The 20,893-nt window shown below is 45.0% G+C and overlaps 1 protein-coding gene across 1 annotated transcript in view; it reads left to right on the plus strand.

The window, feature by feature from the left end:
• LOC137522477 (cytochrome P450 4A4-like) overlaps window positions 1-20,893 on the plus strand; it is a 50,394-nt gene that overhangs the window by 11,531 nt on the left and 17,970 nt on the right. Inside the window, exons 4-6 of the mRNA XM_068242543.1 lie at window positions 6,018-6,145; window positions 9,010-9,134; window positions 13,190-13,341. Of these exons, the coding sequence (XP_068098644.1) occupies window positions 6,018-6,145; window positions 9,010-9,134; window positions 13,190-13,341 (405 nt within the window). The remainder of the gene's footprint in view (window positions 1-6,017; window positions 6,146-9,009; window positions 9,135-13,189; window positions 13,342-20,893) is intronic.

Genomic DNA, 20,893 nt, shown 5'->3' on the forward strand with positions numbered 1-20,893 from the left:
TTCTAAGCGCTTTGAGATTTTAAAAGCTCTTGCTAATGTTATCCTATGTGTGTGTTCTCACTGGAGCAATGTGATTTTGTAAAAATCCCCCATAGCATTGCATTAGCAAAAGCTTTTCAAAATCACTAGTGCTTAAAAAGCTCTTGTAGTGTAAACAAGCCCTTACACATTTTACACGCCAACCTTCAGATATTCAGTTCTCTTGCCTCTGTTTGAAAGCTGTTAATGTTTATACTATGAATTTTTTTTAAAGAGAATCTGATTGCATTGGTTACCCACCCTTAAAGGGATACTGTAGGGGGTTCGGGGGAAAATGAGTTGAACTTACCCGGGGCTTCTAATGGTCCACCGCAGACATCCTGTGCCCACGCAGCCACTTACCAATGCTCCGGCCCCGCCTCCAGTCTCCAGTTCACTTCTGGAATTTCAGACTTTAAAGTCTGAAAACCACTGCGTCTGCATTGCGGCGTCCTCGCTCCCACTGACGTCACCAGGAGTGTACTGCTCAGGCCCAGTATGGTCTGTGCCTGCGCAGTACGATCCTGGTGACGTCGGTAGGGACGAGGACATGGCAATGCAGGCGCAGTGGTTTTCAGACTTTAAAGTCGGAAATTCCAGAAGTGAACCGGAGGCGGGGCCGGAGCATTGGTAAGTGGCTGCGCAAGCACAGGATGTCTGCGGGGGACCGTTAGAAGCCCCCGGGTAAATCCAATTAATTTTCCCCCGAACCCCCCCCAGCAAAGTGGTAAATGGACAAGCAACTTTCTTATTCCGAAAGTTATATAAAAGCTAAAGAGAATAGTAGTTGACACAAACCTTCCAGCTCCCACACTTATCCCAGAGCAACTCAAACATTTTAGACTTTTTCCTGACCAACTCTTGGGAATGCTTCTGAAACCCTTCACCTCCTGGCAAACTAAAAATACCTCTGTAAAAACCGGGGCTGTGGAGTCGGTACAAAAATCTTCCAACTCCTCAGTTTATCAAACCACTGACTCCAACTCCGACTCCGGGTACCCAAAATAGCTCCGACTCCTCGACTCCGACTCCTTAGTCTAATACTAACCAGGGCTGTGGATTTTGTACAAATTCATCCGACTCCTCAGTTTATGAAATCACGACTCCTGGTACCCCAAATTGCTCCGACTCTGACGCCTCAACTCCGACTCCAACTCCGACTCCACAGCCCTGGTAAAAACTGTCCCAAAAAACCCTCCGCTTACAGAAAAATGCCAAGGCAGACAAGTCTCTATTCACATATGAAGCTCGGGCTCCTTCCCCACACTCGTTAGTTCACCAAGTAGAGATCATTAAATCTCCTCTCCCCTCATCTGAGGCTATATGACAAATCATTGGCTCCATCTACGACCATTGCATTCATATCCTGGGATAAGCCTCCCGAGTATATAATGCAACAAAATGCCTTACCCATCCTGCCAGATGGCACAGACAGCATTGTAAAGATGACTTGAGGTTTGAACTGGGAAAAATGCCACTTTGGTGCCAACTCAGGGAAACTATTCAGCCTGAATCAAGACATCAGCTGTATCATTTTGAACACCTGGAAAATGTACTGTTCTAAATTCAGTGATAAACATCACACACACAAAATGCCTCTCTAAAATGACAAGCGACAGGGAACTGGCATAAAATCGCACAGCTACCATCTCTGCCATTATTATTCAAATAAACAACACAGACTGATTGGCCAATCAAATCCATCGCTCACCAGCGTGACACTGTTACCTCCAAGGGAAAGAACTTGAGAAAGGCCAAATACTTAGCTAGGCTCAGCTCTTCCCAGACAGAACTATTTTCTATGAAAGTATGTCCCCAATTCAATTCCAATCTGATCAGCAACCATTGATCCTCAAAATTACACCCAGTGAGTGTGAACTGACCACATGCAGTGCAGTCAAAATGCACACTCTCTATCTGCTTTCACCAGCAGCTCAACCCTTAGGGCCCTTTCACACTGGGATGGTGCGATGGGAACCCCACCGCAGTCCAATGAAAGTATGAGGACTTTCACACCGATGCGGTATGGCGTGATGAGACGGAAGTGACGTTTTTGCCACACCCAGACGCTAGGGAAAACCTACATTACTGTGCAGTTCTGCGGCAATGTGCCGTGCGGCTGGCCGGAAATCATGTAACTCAATGTGTGTGTGTGTGAAAACCCGCTGCAAGTTTTACGCATGCGTGAAAGCGTATTCTTAGCAATACGCTTCCACACGTGTTCGCTTCGGCCACAGGAAGTCAGTGTCACTTCCTGCTCGGCCGGCTGACATACTGGAATTACCGGCGTGTACTAACGTAGTAATCCCTGAAGGCTCCCGAATGTATATTTTTATCCAATCCTCAGTCTGAAACCGGCCTAACCGAGATCCCAAATTAAATGCGGTTTTCAATCAAATGATGTGTATAAAACGGCAGGATGTTCTGGATTATTAACATTCAGGGCCCATTTCCACTAGTTGTGCATCTGTGGGGTTTTTTTTTTAGCACATGGATTCACACAGCAGTGCTTTCCTATGGGTCTGTTTCCATTAGATCCCAAAACCGCATCCACAAAAAAATTGGACAGCAGTTCAAAAAACAGTAGTTTCCTGCTTTAGGTCTATTACTTATCAAAGTAAATAGGCAAATAGTAAACACAATAGTACCATAGTGACTTATCAAGACAAAGTTCAAAGCATACTGGAGAAAAAGTGAAGTAGTGGATCAGAGCAGCCTATCCTGTTTCAGCTGCTGATTCTCATTGGTTGCTGTGAAAAGCCTTCCCACCTTTTCTTCTGTTATCTTTCTATCTGCCTTGATAAACCAGCATCAAGTTCCTATCAGTAATATACACATGTACTTTAGACTTATTTGATACAGTTTCTCTGGTAACGTGTCATCGAAGTACTTGGTTTCATAGGAACAAAATCATAAAAATTCTATCATAACAGCAATTCTTAAAAAAAATGTGTGTGTGTGTGTGAGAGACTGCCCCCCTGGTGGCTGTCAGGAGTTATTTGTGCTTATTCAAGAGTCTACATTGTTGACAGTAGTCAGTCAATAGAAGCAAAATGCTAAACAGTATAGTATTTAATATATGCCCACATAGAATATAAGTTACTATTGATATTTAACACTGTAATTTTCGGTAAGCTTCCCAGAGCAATTTGCCCCTGCATTCCTTCAACATGATTGCTCCGAAAATACTGCATGCATCGCATTTGCGATGCCCTAGAAATTGCAAAGTTGCAGTGGAGCCACCACTCATAGTGTTCAACTGTTGCAGTGCTTTGTGATCAGCAAAAGCGCTCATGGTGGGCACCAGCCCTAAGACACCCATCCTGTGTGCTATCTGACCTTGAAAGCACAACCGAACTGCAAAGTGGAGCATAGAGATTAATTTGCTAATACAGATTAGTGTTTGCAAAATGCCTGATGCAATAAACTCAGGTACAGTTGCCGGGCACAGGGAGCCCACATCGATTTTACTGTTACTAGAGCAGGGGGAGCACTGGTCATTAACCCTTATCGCCATGCACCATACCCGGTTAATGCGCATGTCGTTATGGTTATGCAAGTTACCATAGCAATGTGTGGTGCTAAGGGTTAATACCGGTGCTCCACCTGCACTAGTAACAGTAAAATTGCTGTTCTGTAATACTTAAAGAGGAACTGTCATGAAAATCTTTAAATTTAAAGCACATACAAATAAAAAGTAGATTGAATGAGCCATAAATGACTTTTCTCCTATGTTGCTGTCACTTACAGTAGGTAGTAGAAATCTGACGTTACTGACAGGTTTTGGGTTAGTCCAGCTCTGCATGGGGGATTCTCAGCATGGCCTTTATTCTTTATGAAGACATTCCCTGAAAAAGATTTATACATAGATGCTGGCCAGCTTTCCTGCTCACCGCAGACTTTTTTGGCAGTTGGACGGAGCAAATGCCATTTACTAAGTGCTTTTAAAAATAAAGAAAACCCTAAGAACCCCCTAGAAGATGGGCTAGTCCAAATCTATCTGTCAGTAATGTCAGATTTCTACTACTTACTGTAAGTGATAGCAACAGAGCAGAAAAGTAATTTATGGCTCATTTAAAGGGAACCAGAGAGGATCAAGAAAAGGTTTTATACATACCTGGGGCTTCCTCCAGCCCCATACGCACGGATCGCTCCCACGCCACCGTCCTCTGCTACCTGGATCCACCGGTACCGGGTCCCGTCATTGCCGCCAGTCGGCCGGCGGACGCAGCCGATTCTCCGCATCACACGGAGCTCCCTCCATGTACGTACACATGAGGCTGCATACTGAGCAACCGCATGCGTACGGGTATGGAGGGAGCCCCTGTGATGCGGACAATTGGCTGTGTCCGCCGGAAGTGACCGGTACCAGCGGTTCCAGGAAGCGGAGGATGGCGGCGTGGGAGCGATCCAGGCTTATGGGGCTGGAAGAAGCCCCAGGTATGTATAAAAGCCTTTCTCTATTTTAACAAACAATTCCTGTCTGGTTCCCTTTAACTCCGGAAGAAACATACTTCTTATTTGTATATGTTAACATGTATTTTACATTTTAATATTTTCACGACAGAGGTCCTTTAAGGGGAAGATAAATATACATTCTAGCTATCATTTTTTTAAAAAACAATTTCTGGTGTTTTGTAAGTAATCTTGTGTACCTGCACTTGGAGCAATAGCTATATTTTGGAGTAATAACACCAAAACTACTGTATGCTCAGTCGAATTACTCTAGTGTTATTGCGTGCATTAAGTAGAATGTGAAATTTGGGAGTATTAGGCCCAGCAGTGGCTGCATGGTGTAATGGTTAAGGGCTCTGCCTCTGACACGGGAGACCAGGGTTCGAATCTCGGCTCTGCCTGTTCAGTAAGCCAGCACCTTTTCAGTAGGAGGTCTTAGGCAAGTCTCCCTAACACTGCTACTGCCTATAGAGCGCGTCCTTGTGGCTGCAGCTCTGGCGCTTTGAGTCTGCCAGGAGAAAAGCGCGATATAAATGTTATTTGTCTTGTCTTGTCTTGTCTAGTTCACACTTGCGTTGAAACCTTCAGTTCCCAGAATGGGAATGGAACGAATCCTATCAGATGCGAATGGATCCAGTGTTAACCTGTTCACATCCGTCCGCTCAAACGGATCCGTTCTGCACAATCTGCTGAACGAAACGCAAGTTTCCTGCAGCACCAAATTTTCCGGACCACTGAGCCCAGCGGAGCGGAAACGGAAGCTTTGGAGCTCCATTGGGGGCAATGAGAAAACGGAACGTTTCTTCAAACTAGTGAAGAAACGGACCGTTCTAAATAGAAAAATACACTTTGGGGGTGGGGGAACGGATGCGATCAACCGGTGACTAGATCCGTTCTTATGGATCCGTTTGCCACTCTAACGCGAGTGTGAACCGGGCCTTATACCGATATTCTACTATTTTTACAGTGATATTTTTTTAGTAAAATATCAGTAAAATGTACTGATATTTTACTGCAGCAAAACCTAACCCTATTCTCACACAGAACCGTCCCCCGGACACCTAACCTTAAAACCTCCCCCCCTCCCTATATGGCTAACCTTAACCACCCCCTATTAATACCTAACCTTTACCACCACCCCTCGACTAACCTTAACCACCCCCTACCCACCACACCTTATCTTAACCAGCCCCTCACGGCTAACCTTAACAGTCACCCCCCCCATGGGTAACCTTAACCTCCCGCCCGCTAACCGTAACTCCACCCCACTATATTTAGCTGTATTATGCATTGTGGCTGCTAAATTTCTCATTATTGCCGTTCTTAATAAAGGCGCCTATGTGAGGCCCAAATTTCTGCCACTAGTGGGCACCCAAATTTCCTGCTTCAGTGCGATCAGCCCCCATAGGATTACACAGTCATAGTGTTTTTCTGATCCCAGGCAATCAGCAGATGCTGGTAATACATTTATAGTGGAAACTAGCGCTAAATATTCCTTTCTAGGTAATCAGATGCTATATATACTGTGGGTGTTGTTTATACAGGGAAAGGATTGCTGATTTTGTCGGGAAGCACCTGGTTCCAGCACCGCAGGCTCCTTACTCCTGGCTTCCACTATGATGTCCTGAAACCATACGTCAAGCTCATATCTGACTCCACCAACGTCATGCTGGTAAGCAGAGATTCCTGTGCACTGGACTGCATGTCTGTACTCAGGGCCTGAGCCCACTAACGCAGTTGTGCGCAGTTCTGTCCGCTTTTCAGCAACATATCAATGTTACCCATGCTGAAAAGCGGACACGACTGCGTACAACTGCTCACAACTGCGTTAGTGGGCTCAGGCCCTCTTACTAAAATGCTATGGAAAACAAAAGTTTGCTTTCTTAAAACTGAAAGTATTTGCGATAATTTAGGTTGGAGTGAGCTCGAGATGTCTCCCAGGGCATCACTGCTGAATATATGCAAATGAACCATTGTTGTCCTTAGAAGCTAAACACACCTCCAGATCCGCTGGAATGCAGTGATGTGTCATCTTGTTAATTGTACAGAGCCAAAATAATCCAACATGCATACAGACTTTTTCAGCAGTGTTGCTCTGGGAGACATCTCAAGCTCACTCCAACCTGAATTATCGCAAATACTTTCTATTTTAAGAAAGCAAGCTGCTGTTTTCCATAGCATTTAGTAAGGCGGCTTTTTGGACCATTGTAGCCCCCTTACATACTCCACTGAGTTCTGGTTCACCATGAGCTTGCTGGTTAGTCTGTACCTCTGTGTTATTTATGTAACCATAAAAATTGTTGCAAGATGCAGAAACTGCTTTACGGACATTTCAGAGATCTACAATGTCCACCTCTGTCTCCCCTACCTAGAATCTGCAACTAAACACTTCCCATTTTGACTTTTTTATACAGTTCGGTCCTTAAATATGTGGACAGAGACAACTTTTTTTCAAATTTTGGTTTTGTGTATTACCACAATGAATTTTAAATGAAACGACTCAGATGCAGGTGAAGTGCAGACTTTCAGCTTTAATTCAGTGGGGTGAACAAAACGATTGAATAGAAATGGGAGGCAAGTAAAACATTTTTTACACATTCCCTTAGTTTCAGGGGCTCAAAATAATAGGACAAATTGCATAACTGTAAATGAAATTTTAATTTCTAAGACTTGATTGTAAACCCTTTTTAATGCGTTTCCAGGCCTTTACTGCAGCTACTCTCAGTTGCTGTTTGTGGGGCTTTCTGTCCGAAATGTGGTCTTCAACAAGTGAAATGCATGCTCATTTGGGCTAAGAAGGGGTGACTGACTTGTCCATTCAAGAATTTTCCACTTCTTTGATTTAATAAACTCCTGAGTTGCTTTGGCTGTATGTTTTGGGTCATTGTCCATCCGTATCAAGAAATACCGCCCAATCAAGTTGACTAGCTGGATTTGAGCAGACAGTATGTCTCAGAACACCTCAGAATTCATTCGGCAGCATTTGTCCTGTGTTACATCATCCATAAACATTAGTGTCACAGTGTCACTGGCAGCCATGCACTCCCAAGCCACCACCATGTTTTACAGATTATGTGGTATGCTTTGGATAATGAGCTGTTCCACACCTTCTCCATACTTTTTTCTTGTCATCATTCAGGTAGTGGTTGATCTTAGTGAATAAACCCCCATGTTAGGCAGTGTTGTAAATTGAAGGGAAATTCCACTTTTGGCCCAATGGTATCATACACCTATATTGATGTCACACAAGTCTCTCTACTATGATTTTAATAAAAATGATATTTTCATTTCAATCTGCAGCTCAGAATTTTTAAAACTGACATTGAACTCAAATTGCATTTTATTACAACCATGTCTGCAGTAAGTACAATGTTCTCTCACCTTGCTGGATGGGTAGTTTGCTGCAGCGGTCAGGAGGCATTGCTACACTTTTTCAGCCCCTGGTATAATCTATTGACTGATGGAAAATATTGACACTGTCATCTGCCAGAGACTGTTAGCATAATGGAGTACCTGTGTTTTATATGCTCAAAACAGCAAAGTGAGCAAGCTGAAATAATGCTGCTTATCCTTACAATGTAAAGAGCTGAACTAAATGGATTGCATTTTTCTTAAAAAGTGGAATTTTTCTTCTTTATAAAGTGTGTAGAATTAAAGTTTGGAACAGTCATGAAGACAGGAAGTAGGAGGAGAGAAACCCCCTAATCTAAACAGCTGACCTGGGTAATTCTGGGCTCACGCATAAAAGGTGTACAATTTAGATGCAGTCTTTTCCTGTCAGTTTTTGTTAGTTTGTATAAGTTAGTATGAGTTTTCTATGGTTTTTTATTCATGAAACCTTCGGTGGAAAGTATGTGGGGGCAGAGATGTTGGGCGTGACTAAGCATATCAGCCACACCCATTAGGCCAGCAAAGCTCTCTATTGGAGGGAAGAGAGTGGTCCCCAGCCACGCCCATTAAGCCAGCAAAGCTCTCTATTGGAGGGAAGAGAGTGGTCCCCAGCCACGCCCATTAGGCCAGCAAAGCTCTCTATTGGAGGGTGGCAGATTGTCTCATCTTCACTCTCTGTCACTATACAGATGCCAAAAAGGGATGCCAAGGCAAACCGACCCACAATAACACCACACTGTGTCTTCTAGGGGATATAAACCATGATATGTGCAAAAAAGTATGCAAAGGCGACCAGACTTCATAGCCGGTATAAGCATGGGTACATGTATACTTGTGTCAATACACATTGTAATACATGCTGCAATCGAGACTAGATCCATACATGATACAATTTAAATTGTATCATGCAATTGTTTGCATCAGACATTAAATTGTATCACCAACTTACAGCAGGGGTGCCCATTGCATGGATCTATCGGGGAATCTCACAGGACTTATGGGTGGATCCCACAGCTCTCGCCGTAGCGATGTGAATGTGCTGCAGTTGTGGCTTACATCAGGAAGGTAGATTGTACCGGATACATCATTTTCAATTAGTCTCATATTTTTATATTTTCATTCTAATCCTGTGTCAATCTTTATCAGGAAAAGTGGGATTCTCTGTGCAGTGAAGACAAATCTGTGGAGCTTTTCCAGCATGTCAGTCTGATGACCCTGGACAGCATCATGAAATGTGCCTTCAGCTGTGACAGCAAATGCCAGACCGACAGGTGAGTTTTCCCACCTGCTGCCATTTTTATGAATTTGCTACGTTAGCCAGTCACTGTCTGCATTTTGCTAGGTTTATCAGCTGTTCTGCAATAACTTGATTAGGTCTTAATTTACTAACTCATGTGCTGCAGAATAGTCACAACATGTTCTACATTAAAGGGACTCCGAGCAGTGCAGAAACTATGGAAAGATGCATACCATTTTGAAGCTCTCTTTCTCCTCTTTCCAACGATATACTAACAGCCGCCCTACGCCTTTTAGTTTTCGTTATTTTCGTGATCAAAATCGCGGCAAGCGAGATTTCGATCACGAAAATAACGAAAACTAAAAGGCGTAGGGCGGCAGTTTATGTGTCGTTGGAAAGAGGAGAAAGAGAGCTTCAAAATGGTATGCATGTTTCCATAGTTACTTGTATTACACAGGACGACTTTTCCCCAAAGTCGGCAGCTGAATGGAGCTGCTGACACTAGGGAAAAGTCGTCCTGTGTAATACAAGTAACTATGGAACGATGCATACCATTTTGAAGCTCTCTTTCTCCTCTTTCCAACGACACATAAACCGCAACTCTACGCCTTTTATTTGGCTATTTTCACGATCAAAATCACGTTGAAAATAACGAAAAATAAAAGGCGTAGGGCGCCTGTTGGTATATCATTGGAAAGAGGAGAACGAGAGCTTCAAAATGGTATGCATCTTTCCATAGTTTCTGCACTGCTCGGAGTCCCTTTAAGGACAACTTTTTTTTTTTTTTTTTTTTTTGCTTGTTTAGGATAGCATAAGATGTAAGAGCTTCCATATCGAGGCTTATTCAGGTTGATTGGTAAAAAACAACCTGGGACCCGTATGCACGGTACATGCGGTCGTGCTGCATAGCGTGCTTTCCTTAGTTACACATGCTGTTTACATAGTAACATGCACTCCTTTAACTTCCAGGTGCTGTGAAGGGTACTTATCCGTTAGCCGGGCGCATCCGGCAGGTGGCGCTGTTGTAGCTAATTTCATTCATACTTACTTCACGTAGTAGTGTCAATGTAACCATTGCAGGATGCGCTAATTGAATTTCTAGTTACGTAACAATACTGTGTTAATGTAAATGAATAAATGGTGTTTGAAGTAAACTGTCAGTTATTGGAATTAAAATGAAGCTGGCGGCAATGTAAACGATGAAGCCGCCGGCTTCGTCTGTTTTTCTTCTCCCCATTTGCCCTCTCTCTCCTTTACAATGCTGGCTGCCGGCGGGAACATGCATGTCCCCTCAGAGTTGTTCGTCGCGGCAGGGAATCCTGGTTGTTTGCTTGCGATGAACGACTGTGGGGGGACACTCGTATCCCCCCCCCGGCTGGCAGTGTTCTATAGGAGAGAAGGGAAGAAAAGTGACACGTGTAGGAAATAGGCAGGAAAACCCGGCAAACCAGTTGTACAACACTCCCCACACACTGTAATGTAAATCATTCACCACACGCCACACGCTGATTCACCACACGCTGTCCTGTCACCAGTTGTAAAGCACTCCCCCACACAGTGTAATGTACATCATTCACCACACGCTGTCCTGTTACCAGTTGTAAAGCACTCCCCCACACAGTGTAATGTACATCATTCACCACACGCTGTCCTGTCACCAGTTGTAAAGCACTCCCCCACACAGTGTAATGTACATCATTCACCACACGCTGTCCTGTCACCAGTTGTGAAGCACTCCCCCACACAGTGTAATGTACATCATTTACCACAAGCTGTCCTGTCACCAGTTGTAAAGCACTTCCCCACACAGTGTAATGTACATCATTTACCACAAGCTGTCCTGTCAAGCAAAGGGGGAGAAGAACAACAGACAAAGCCGGCGGCTTCATCTGTTACATTGCCGCCGGCTTCATTTTAATTCCATTAACTGACAGTTTACTTCAAACACCATTTATTCGTTTACATTAACACAGTATTGTTACGTTAACTAGAAATGCAATTAGCGCCACCTGAGGTGGTTACATTGACACTACTACGTGAAGTAAGTATGAATGAAATTAGCTACAACAGCGCCACCTGCCGGATGCGCCCGGCTAACAGATAAGTACCCTGTGAAGTATCGCGATGGCGATACTCCACTAGCGCGGCCACAACTATGTTAATTAACATAGTAGTACATAATTAACATAGTTGTGGCATAACTAACGAAGGCACGCTACACAGCATGACCGCGCGTAGCGTGGATACCGCTTCCAGGTTGTTTTTTAACTTGCGCTGCTATAGCAGTGCAGTTTAGTTAATCGACCTGATTATCCTCTATAATAACCCCCTGTGTCCCTGCATCCTCCTCTGTCACTGTGTCCGTGCGTTCGGCTTACCGCACATGCTCGGCACCCGGGCGGACGTTAGGACAGCAGGATAGGGGGGCGGGTACACATCGCGGCCGTGCACTGACCTGCGGACAATGCAGCGGTGACAAGGGTGGGGGGGTTGTGAGGGGAGAGGCCTAGCGCCCATTATTGTAACGGGCCTTAGGTCTAGTGAGGTAATAAAGGCCCAATAAGCTTGAGGATTACCCTTTGCTGTACACCAGCCCACTCTGCTATTTAGCATTGAGGTGGTGGAAAGGGGCACCATAGAAGACTATATATTAAGTGGTTTCACAGAGATGAGAAACGCTAGGAAAAGGACTCTGCCCTTGAGAACTTAGAATCTAAAGGGAAGTGGGGTGGAGAGTAGGTAAGGTAACAAAGGTGATAGCGGATTAGGCAGAGAGTCTTTTGACATCTGGTGGAGATGGATGTGTGTCTGAAGGAGGACTATGGGCTAGATTAACCTACACCAAAGCACACAACGCCCATAAAGTTTAACTGAAGCTACCCAAAGTACACTATATACTTTACGGAAATAACATAACTCACATTTTACATACAACTTATACGTTGTTTCTACAGCATACGTTACTGGCTGACCAATGCTAACAAAGTCAGCCAGTAATGTAAGGCCTCATTCACACTGGAGTGCTTTACTAGTGATTTCAGCTCATCTGTAAATCACTAGCGCTTGAAAAAGCGTTATGGCAATGCAAATCAATGGTAGCGTTCATACTGTAGCGAACACCGGTGATTAATGATTTGCTGAAATCTCAAGCATGGTGCATGCAGCATTTTTTGGAGCGATTGCATTTAAGTGTTAAAGAATCACAAAAGGCAATCGTTTCAAAATCGCTTTCCTGTACAGTGAAAAAATCACAGGAAAATTGCATTGCAAAACGCTAGTGATTTTGCTAGCATTTTTGCGATTCCCAGTGTGAGTGGGGCCTTAATGTTGAGTGTAGAACGCTAGTTACAGTATTTAACACGTTATGTACAGTTTATGCGATGCCTACTAATCAGTGCATTGTGTGCGCGTATAAAGTTTAAGGGCTGTGGCCCACTAGAGTGATTTAAGCTGCGTTTTGGAATCGCTGCCGGGTAATGAAATTCAATGGCGGTGAGACCACAGGAGAGATTACAATTAAGGAAAACGCAATCGCTGGTCCTGTAGCTTTTTTTGGAGCGAATGCACTTCAATACAAAAGATACTAATGCTGAAAAATCTCTTTGTCATCGCTGTGCAAAAGTGATTTTGTATCAATTTCACTACCCCAAGCAGAAATTGCAAATCGCTCTGCAAACACAAGCACTAAAAAAAAAAAAAAGCTTAAAAAAATTGCAGGAAATCCCTCTAAAATCACTGTACAAAATGTTTGCAATTAGCGTTCTGTAGTAGTCGCCCAGCCTAATGGTGCTCTGTTTATAGACCCTGTAGGGTTATTTCACACCAAGAGCACTTTATAGCATTTTTGCAGTCACTAGCATTTTGTATAATGTATTCCTATGGGTTATTTCACACTGAAGTGATTTGATTCTGCAAAAAACGGTAAAGCGCTGCAAAATAATTTTATATTTTACCCATCCTTTTGCAATAATTTTCTATCATCCCTTCTGAAAGAAGAGACTGGAAGTTGTATGTCTTGGCCAGTGTGCGCTGTCATGATTCTGTTTAATTCCTCCAGATCTGATCTGGTCATTTTGTCTTCCTTCGCAGCGATAATTCATACATCCAGGCGGTATATGACCTCGCCAGTCTGACGCAACAACGGATCCGGACGTTTCCATACTACAGTGACCTCATTTACCACCTGAGCCCTCATGGCTTCCGGTTCCGCAGAGCTTGCCGCATTGCACATCTTCACACAGGTAAATTGCCAGCTTTTCCTCTATTTTGTCAGTGATTAGTAGCTGTTGAATGGACTGTGTTCTTGTGGCATGTATGGAAATAAATGTGTACTATGACACTAATTAGTCCTCCTAATCTGCTTATCTGTGTTACATCTTCATAACTATGTCAGGATTTAAATTCTACCCAACAACAACGAAACCTTTGTAAAGCTCTTTTCTCCCATAGAACCCAAAGCATAAGCTTGTCTCAGATCAGTACATAGTGATGTGTACAGGGGAAAAGTTATGTGATCATAAATGCCAGACTAAACAGATGGCTTTTCCGTTTTGATTTAAATGTGGCCAGGGTTGGAGCTGTCTTGATTACGTTTGGCAAGGCATTCCACAGGGTAGGGGCAAGGCATTCCACAGGGTAGGGGTAGTATGACAGAAAGCTCTGGCTCCAAAGGTTTTTAGTTGAACTCTGGGGGTGGTCAAGTTATTCATTCCTTTTGATCTGAGGTTGTAAGTGTGATGCAGTTGCAACAAATGTTTCAAGTATATTCTTTCCCCTATCTACCAGCATGAATACACCGTGTCCTGTCCAAGATATGGAGGCCCAGCCAAGATGTATAGTTTCTGAGCTCTGTCAGAGGGAGACAGGAAATTTGGATGTACCATGTGCCACCGTAGGCTGTGACGGAGGCCAAATTACTATAAAACTGCGTAAATCAGCCACCAGCAATAGCTTGCAACCAAATTAACAAATTACGTCTTACCCCACGACGGCCTGGAAGCGGAACAGTAATTAACACTGCCGGGGCTGTTTCAGGAGCAGGTTGAGACATTTTTTGGCTTTGCCCTGCACCCAAATTTCCCGCCGCCTTAAAGGGAATGTCCAAGCAAAATAAAAAAAATGAGTTTCACTTACCTGGGGCTTCTACCAGCCCCATGCAGCCATCCTGTGCCCTCGTAGTCACTCACTGCTGCTCCAGTCCCCCGCTGGCAGCTTGCTGACCTCGGAGGACGGGAGGCCGCATTGCGTACATTTTTATGCATTCCCGCTAGTGCAGGAACATTAACACATACATTTTTACGCGTTACTAAAAATTTACGCATTGAACCAGTAACGCGTAAAATTGTATGTGTTAATGTTCCTGCACTAGCGGGAATGCGTAAAAATGTACGCAATGCGGCCCCCCGACCTCCAAGGTCGGCAAGCTGCCAGCGGGGGACTGGAGCAGCAGTGAGAGACTCCGAGGGCACGGGATGGCTGCATGGGGCTGGTAGATGCCCCAGGTAAGTGAAACTCATTTTTTTATTTTGCTTGAACCTTCCCTTTAATTACATGTGTGCCTGCCAAAGGGTTAGTTTGCATAGGGTATTGGGTACAAGCTGACTTAAATACTTGTATAAAATGTTGGATACTAGTGGGAATAAACTGGGACGCTGAGCATTTTATGCTGTGTTATTATCTATGGCAAGGATTAAATAAATGTACCGTAATCTAACAAGCCAGTTCACCCACTTTTGTGAATATTAATCCCAGTCACCCAGTGGGCAACTGTGCAAAGTTTGAGAACCCTGCCATTAACAGTGTAAGAATGGCTGCAGATTACATTTTACAAGTGAATTGTGTATTTGTCTCCGCCCACTTTTTGGTTATGGGGATAAACAGTATCCTATATGTTACTCCAGGTAATGTACTAATGTACCATGTGTGCCAAATTTCATTCAAATCCGTTCAGCCATTGTTGCGTGATCGAGTAGCAAACATCCAAACATCGGAACTTTCCCATTTATAATATTAGTAGGATTACGTGGAACTGGAACATTTAAAGAGAATCAGAGATGAAATAAAGAAAAGCTTTTATACATACCTGGGGCCAGGGCCGGCCTTAGGTTTCACAGCGCCCTGAGCGAAACCGGATTTTGTTGCCCCCCCCCCCCCCATAAGTAGCATAGTTGTCCCCATATAGGTAGCATAGTTGCCCCCAGTGTAGGTAGTACAGTTGCCCCATATAGGTAGCATAGCTGCCCTCAGTGTAGCTAGTACAGTTTCCCCCGTGTAGTAGCATGGTTGCCCCCAGTGTAGGTAGTATGCCCCCAGTGTAGGTAGTTTGCCCCAGTATGCCCCCAGTGTAGGTAGTATGCCCCCAGTGTAGGTAGTATGCCCCAGTATGCCCCCAGTGTAGGTAGTATGCCCCCAGTGTAGGTAGCATGCCCCCAGTGTAGGTAGTTTTCCCCAGTATGCCCCCAGTGTAGGTAGTATGCCCCCAGTGTTAGTAGTATGTCCCCAGTATGCCCCCAGTGTAGGTAGTATGCCCGCAGTGTAGGTAGTATGCCCCCAGTGTAGGTAGTATGCCCCCAGTGTAGGTAGCATGCCCCCAGTGTAGGTAGTTTGCCCCAGTATGCCCCCAGTGTAGGTAGTATGCCCCCAGTGTAGGTAGTATGCCCCAGTATGCCCCCAGTGTAGTTAGTATGCCCCCAGTGTAGGTAGTATGCCCCCCAGTGTAGGTAGTTTGCCCCAGTATGCCCCCAGTGTAGGTAGTATGCCACCAGTATGCCCCCAGTGTAGGTAGTATGCCCCAGTATGCCCCCAGTGTAGGTAGCATGCCCCCAGTGTAGGTAGTTTGCCCCAGTATGCCCCCAGTGTAGGTAGTATGCCCCCAGTGTAAGTAGTATGTCCCCAGTATGCCCCCAGTGTAGGTAGTATGCCCCCAGTGTAGGTAGCATGCCCCCAGTGTAGGTAGTTTGCCCCAGTATGCCCCCAGTGTAGGTAGTATGCCCCCAGTGTAGGTAGTATGCCCCCAGTGTAGGTAGTATGCCCCCAGTGTAGGTAGTCTGCCCCCAGTGTAGGTAGTCTGCCCCCAGTGTAGGTAGTTTGCCCCCAGTGTAGGTAGTTTGCCCCCAGTGTAGGTAGTTTGCTCCCAGTGTAGTTTGCCACCAGTGTAGGTAGTTTGCCCCAGGCAACCCCCCCCCCCCCCTTTATGTGGCAGCGGGCCGGGCAGAGACTGACTCACCTGACATCCAGCTCCAGCGCCGGCGTCACTCTTCTCTTCCCGCCTCCGCTCCATCTGTAGTTAGAGTAGGCTTCAAAAAAATGGTCGCCGTTTGTCTGCATTTGTGGACATCGGCGGCCGTTTTCTTGTAGTCCGGCTCTAAATATAGACGGAGAGGACACAGGGAGACAGCAGGGCGGCAAGGGGCGACAGGGTGCATGCGTACTTGAGAGCATGGCGCCCTGAGCGACCGCATAGGTCGCTCATAGCAAAGACCGGCCCTGCCTGGGGCTTCCTCCAGCCCCATATGCACAGATCGCTCCCACGCCGCCAACCACCGCAAATACGAGAACCGGCTCCCCGCTCTTCCGTCAGACGAAGCCAGTCTAGCGTAGAAGTGCGCTCTTTGTGTATCTCTGCAGCAGCCGCTGGAGAGATACGTAGAGGGCGCACTTCTCCTGCGTAGCTGGTTTCGATGACGTCAGTGACGGGAGCCGGTTCTCGTAGTTGCGGGCAGCGGTGGATGGCGGTGTGGGACCGATCCGTGCATATGGGGCTAGAGGAAGCCCCAGGTATGTATAAAAGCTTTTCTTTATTTCATATCTGGTTCTCTTTAAAGCCGCTGACTCGGAAAGGTTCAGTGAAGTTACATATGTTTGTGTGTGTATCCAGCTCTTCAAAATGAACCTGAACTGAGAGGGATATGGAGGGTGTCATATATTTTTCCTTTTAAACAATGCCTGGCTGTCCTAATCCTCTATGACATTGCATATACAACCTTACTTGATAAATCCTTATAAAAGTGTTGTCCCTAAACTCCCTGCTTAAGGAGCTACTCTCATACAAACATTTAAAAACTTAAGAAGATCTTCTACTTGGTGGATATAGTAGAAACATTGCATGTAGAACTTTGTTTGATAAACCCTTTCTAAACTCCTATTGACTATTCAACGGCACATTTCAGCTCTTGTATTTGGAATACCAGTTATCTCCACCAGGTGGCACTACAGACTTGGTTGATTTTTGAGAATGGAATTTCTTCGTGATCGCACACTCTCAGACCCATAGATGTTATATTCCTGTGATAGGACACTTGAGGTCATACAGCCCACTCCTGACTCCATTCTGTAAACAATAAAAGGGGCAACAGAGAGAGCCACCACATCAATGAGTAATTATTATTTATTTTAAATCATTTATTTATGCATTGTAGTTCTTTTTTTGTGAGTTATTGCTGAAAGCTGTACTCTGAGAATCCTAGCAACTGTTTAGGATAGGGGTGTCCAATGCATCCATCACTATCTACCAGTCGATTGTGAAGGACTGCTTGGTAGATTGCGATTGTGCATGCCGAGGAACTGCGCAAGACGTTGAGTAACAAAACCGCTGAAGTGGAGCGAGCGGATGTGCATCACCTATTAGCACCACCGTGATCCTCCTTCAGCTCTGCTGTCCATAGTCTCATCTCTGACGCCCTCTAGTGGCATGTCTAATTAATTATATGCACCTCTGGAGGGGTCACAGACATGAGACTGTGGACGTTAAAACTAAAGAGGAATCCTGCACATGCGCTTGACTATGATTGGGGAAGCTAAAAGGGTCACAGGTTGCGTGATATGCTGGGGGCTACAAATTGGGGGAAACCTAATAGAAACAAAGCTTTTAAAATACAGGTCAAAGAAGCATATTCTTCAGCCAGAGCAAGTCTGAAAAAAGGCATACAAAATGCAAAACTTAAAGTGAATGTTTACCATTCAAAAAAAGGAAAAGTCAGATACTCACCTAAGGAGAGGGAAGGCTCGGTCCTAATGAGCCTTCCCTCTCCTCTCCCGGTGCCCGGTCCCGCGCAGGTTCCCCCGTGGCAGTATTCGACCAGTTCGGTCAAATACTGTCACTTCCGCATGCCTTTGGGAGCTTTCGGAAGCCTTCGGGAGCACTCGGGCTCCCGATGACGCGGCCGCTCCATACTACGCATGCGCGAGTGCCCTCTATGACGCGCTCGCGCGTACGTAGTATGGAACGGCCCGTCTTCGGAAGCCCGAGTGCTCCCGAAGCCCTCCGAAGTCCCTGCGGCGGCGGACGCGAACGGAGGAGCCAGCGCAGCACCGAGGGCACCGGGAGAGGAGAGGGAAGGCTCATTAGGACCGAGCCTTCCCTCTCCTTAGGTGAGTATCTGACTTTTCCTTTTTTTGATCGGTACCCATTGGCTTTAAATACAAACAAAGGATTGAGGAAAACTTTGAAAATGACTCAAACCCAAAGAGGATGTGGCAAAGCATTCAACTATTCACAGATTACAAAAAGAAGAATAGCACTCAATATACACTGGACAATAACATCCCCAGCCTAGCAGAGGAACTTAACAACTTCTTTGCTAGATTTGAAAAAAACAACAATCGGCCTCCAGTCAACTTTGGGCCCACTACAGACTCACAGCCTTTAATCCTTCACATACATGAAGTGCAGAAAGCACTCACAAATATCAACACCAGGAAAGCTGCAGGTCCTGATGGTGTGCAAGGACGTGTGCTCCAGGCCTGTGCTGGTCAACTAGCAAAAGTTTTTACACAAATATTCAACCTCTCTCTGTTCTTGGGTGTAGTCCCATCATGCCTTAAATCTACAACCATTGTTCCAGTCCCAAAAAATCCTAAGAAATTATTCTGGACTTTAGGACCACCAAAAAGACCACTCACCTACCGCTAATGATCAATGCAGAGGCTGTGGAGAGAGTTTCCAGCTTCAAATTTTTGGGAGTCGCCATCGCAGAGAACCTGTCCTGGGCTGACAATGCTTTAGCTCTAACTGGCAAAGTACAACAACCCCTCTACTTTCTGAGAAAACTAAGGAGCACTAACCTCCCACAGAAGCTGCTGGTTAATTTCTACAGATGCACTATAGAAAGCGTTCTGACCAATTGCATGACCGCCTGGTACAACAGCTGCACGAAGTCTACTAGAGAAGCCCTGCAGCGAGTTGTTAAAACAGCAGAAGCCATTATTGACACTGAACTACCATCACTGGAACTTTTGTATAATACTCGCAGCGTGAGAAGGGACAAAAACATTATCAAGGACAACACTCACCCTGGAAATGCCTTGTTTGAGCTCCTTCCATCAGGTAAACGTTTTAGATCAATCCGCACACACACAAACAGACTGAAAGACAGCTTCTTCCCATCCGCCATAAACTTGATGAACTCTGAATCCTCTCTGAAATAATTAACACTGTGTACAAATTGTTTAAACATCTGTAATACCTGGCATACTTGTATAATTTCTTCTCTTCCTTGTTACTATCACTATGTTCCCTATATGCACCGTGTGGTTGTCATGAAAAGTAATTTCGTTGTGTTACACAATGACAATAAAGTGAATTGATTGATATGCTGGGCTTGGGGCAGCCAATACTGGGGGCACTGAGGCACATCTGGCCATCTATGCTGGGAAGTGGGGGTTGGGGCTACGTTTGTGAATAGTATTTTATTTCATTTTTTTCTTGGGGGGGGGGGGGGGGGTGTATGGTAGATCACTCTGCCCATGGGAAAAATATTTTTTGATAGGATTTAGATATACTAAACCTGATGCGCCCATGGTGCAGGGACGTCTTCTGGGGATTCTCCCCCCAAGCGCCTTATGTCAGTGTTGTGAAGCAGAGATTAGACTGTAGGCTAAAAGCTTTGATCTGCCACAATACATTGCACAAGAAAGACCATTGGTACACTAGACTCAACAATCAGTATTTACCAGCCAAATTCACCAATTAATACTGTAGATTCTGGCATATAAGACTACTTTTTTAATCCTTGAAAATCTTCTGAAAAGTCAGAGGTCGTCTTATACACCGGGTGACATTGACGCCGGGTGATACGACTTATCCTGTTACCGACTCTCAGATCTCGCTGCTGAGTACTGTAGTGGAGCGGCGCCGGTGCACATGTGTGAGATCTGGGAGGCAGAGAAGGAGGTAAATAGGATACAAGGACAGGCCAGAAAGGTGAAAGAGGCATGTTTAATGGGCATAGCACGATATATTCTTCCATACCGCTCTGATAAGCAGGTAGACAGGGAGAGCTGACCAATTCACTTAGGGAGAGTTGACCAATCAAACCAGTCAATTGCCTATATACTGGGTACCACATACAGGACAGCACCAGTATCTGTTCATACATAGCACCAGTATAATGTTGTTTTTTATTTGGTGTGCGTTGGAAGAGGGGTAGTCTTATACGGCGAGTATATCTCAAACTCTATATTTTAACTGGAAAAGTTGGGGGTCGTCTTATATGCCCAGTTGTCTCATACGCCGGAATATACAGTAAATGTCAACCAATAACACATTATGGCAGCTGAAATAATAATAAAGTGCTAAGTGCAGTCAATGCATATAATAAGAAACCGGCTATACTCAGTGGATAACAATTGAAAAAGTGATGTGTGCATAAATAGCAGCTATAAACCGAGTGTGCTCCCACATAGGTACAAACGTCCTTGTAAACACAGTTGTGAAACCACATTACCACCACATGCAGAGAAGCCCATCTGTGAATAAAAGCTACTTGCCCCAGGAAGACCAGTGAACATCACAAT

The sequence above is a fragment of the Hyperolius riggenbachi genome, chromosome 6, assembly GCF_040937935.1.
Source record: "Hyperolius riggenbachi isolate aHypRig1 chromosome 6, aHypRig1.pri, whole genome shotgun sequence".
Classification (NCBI taxonomy): domain Eukaryota; kingdom Metazoa; phylum Chordata; class Amphibia; order Anura; family Hyperoliidae; genus Hyperolius; species Hyperolius riggenbachi.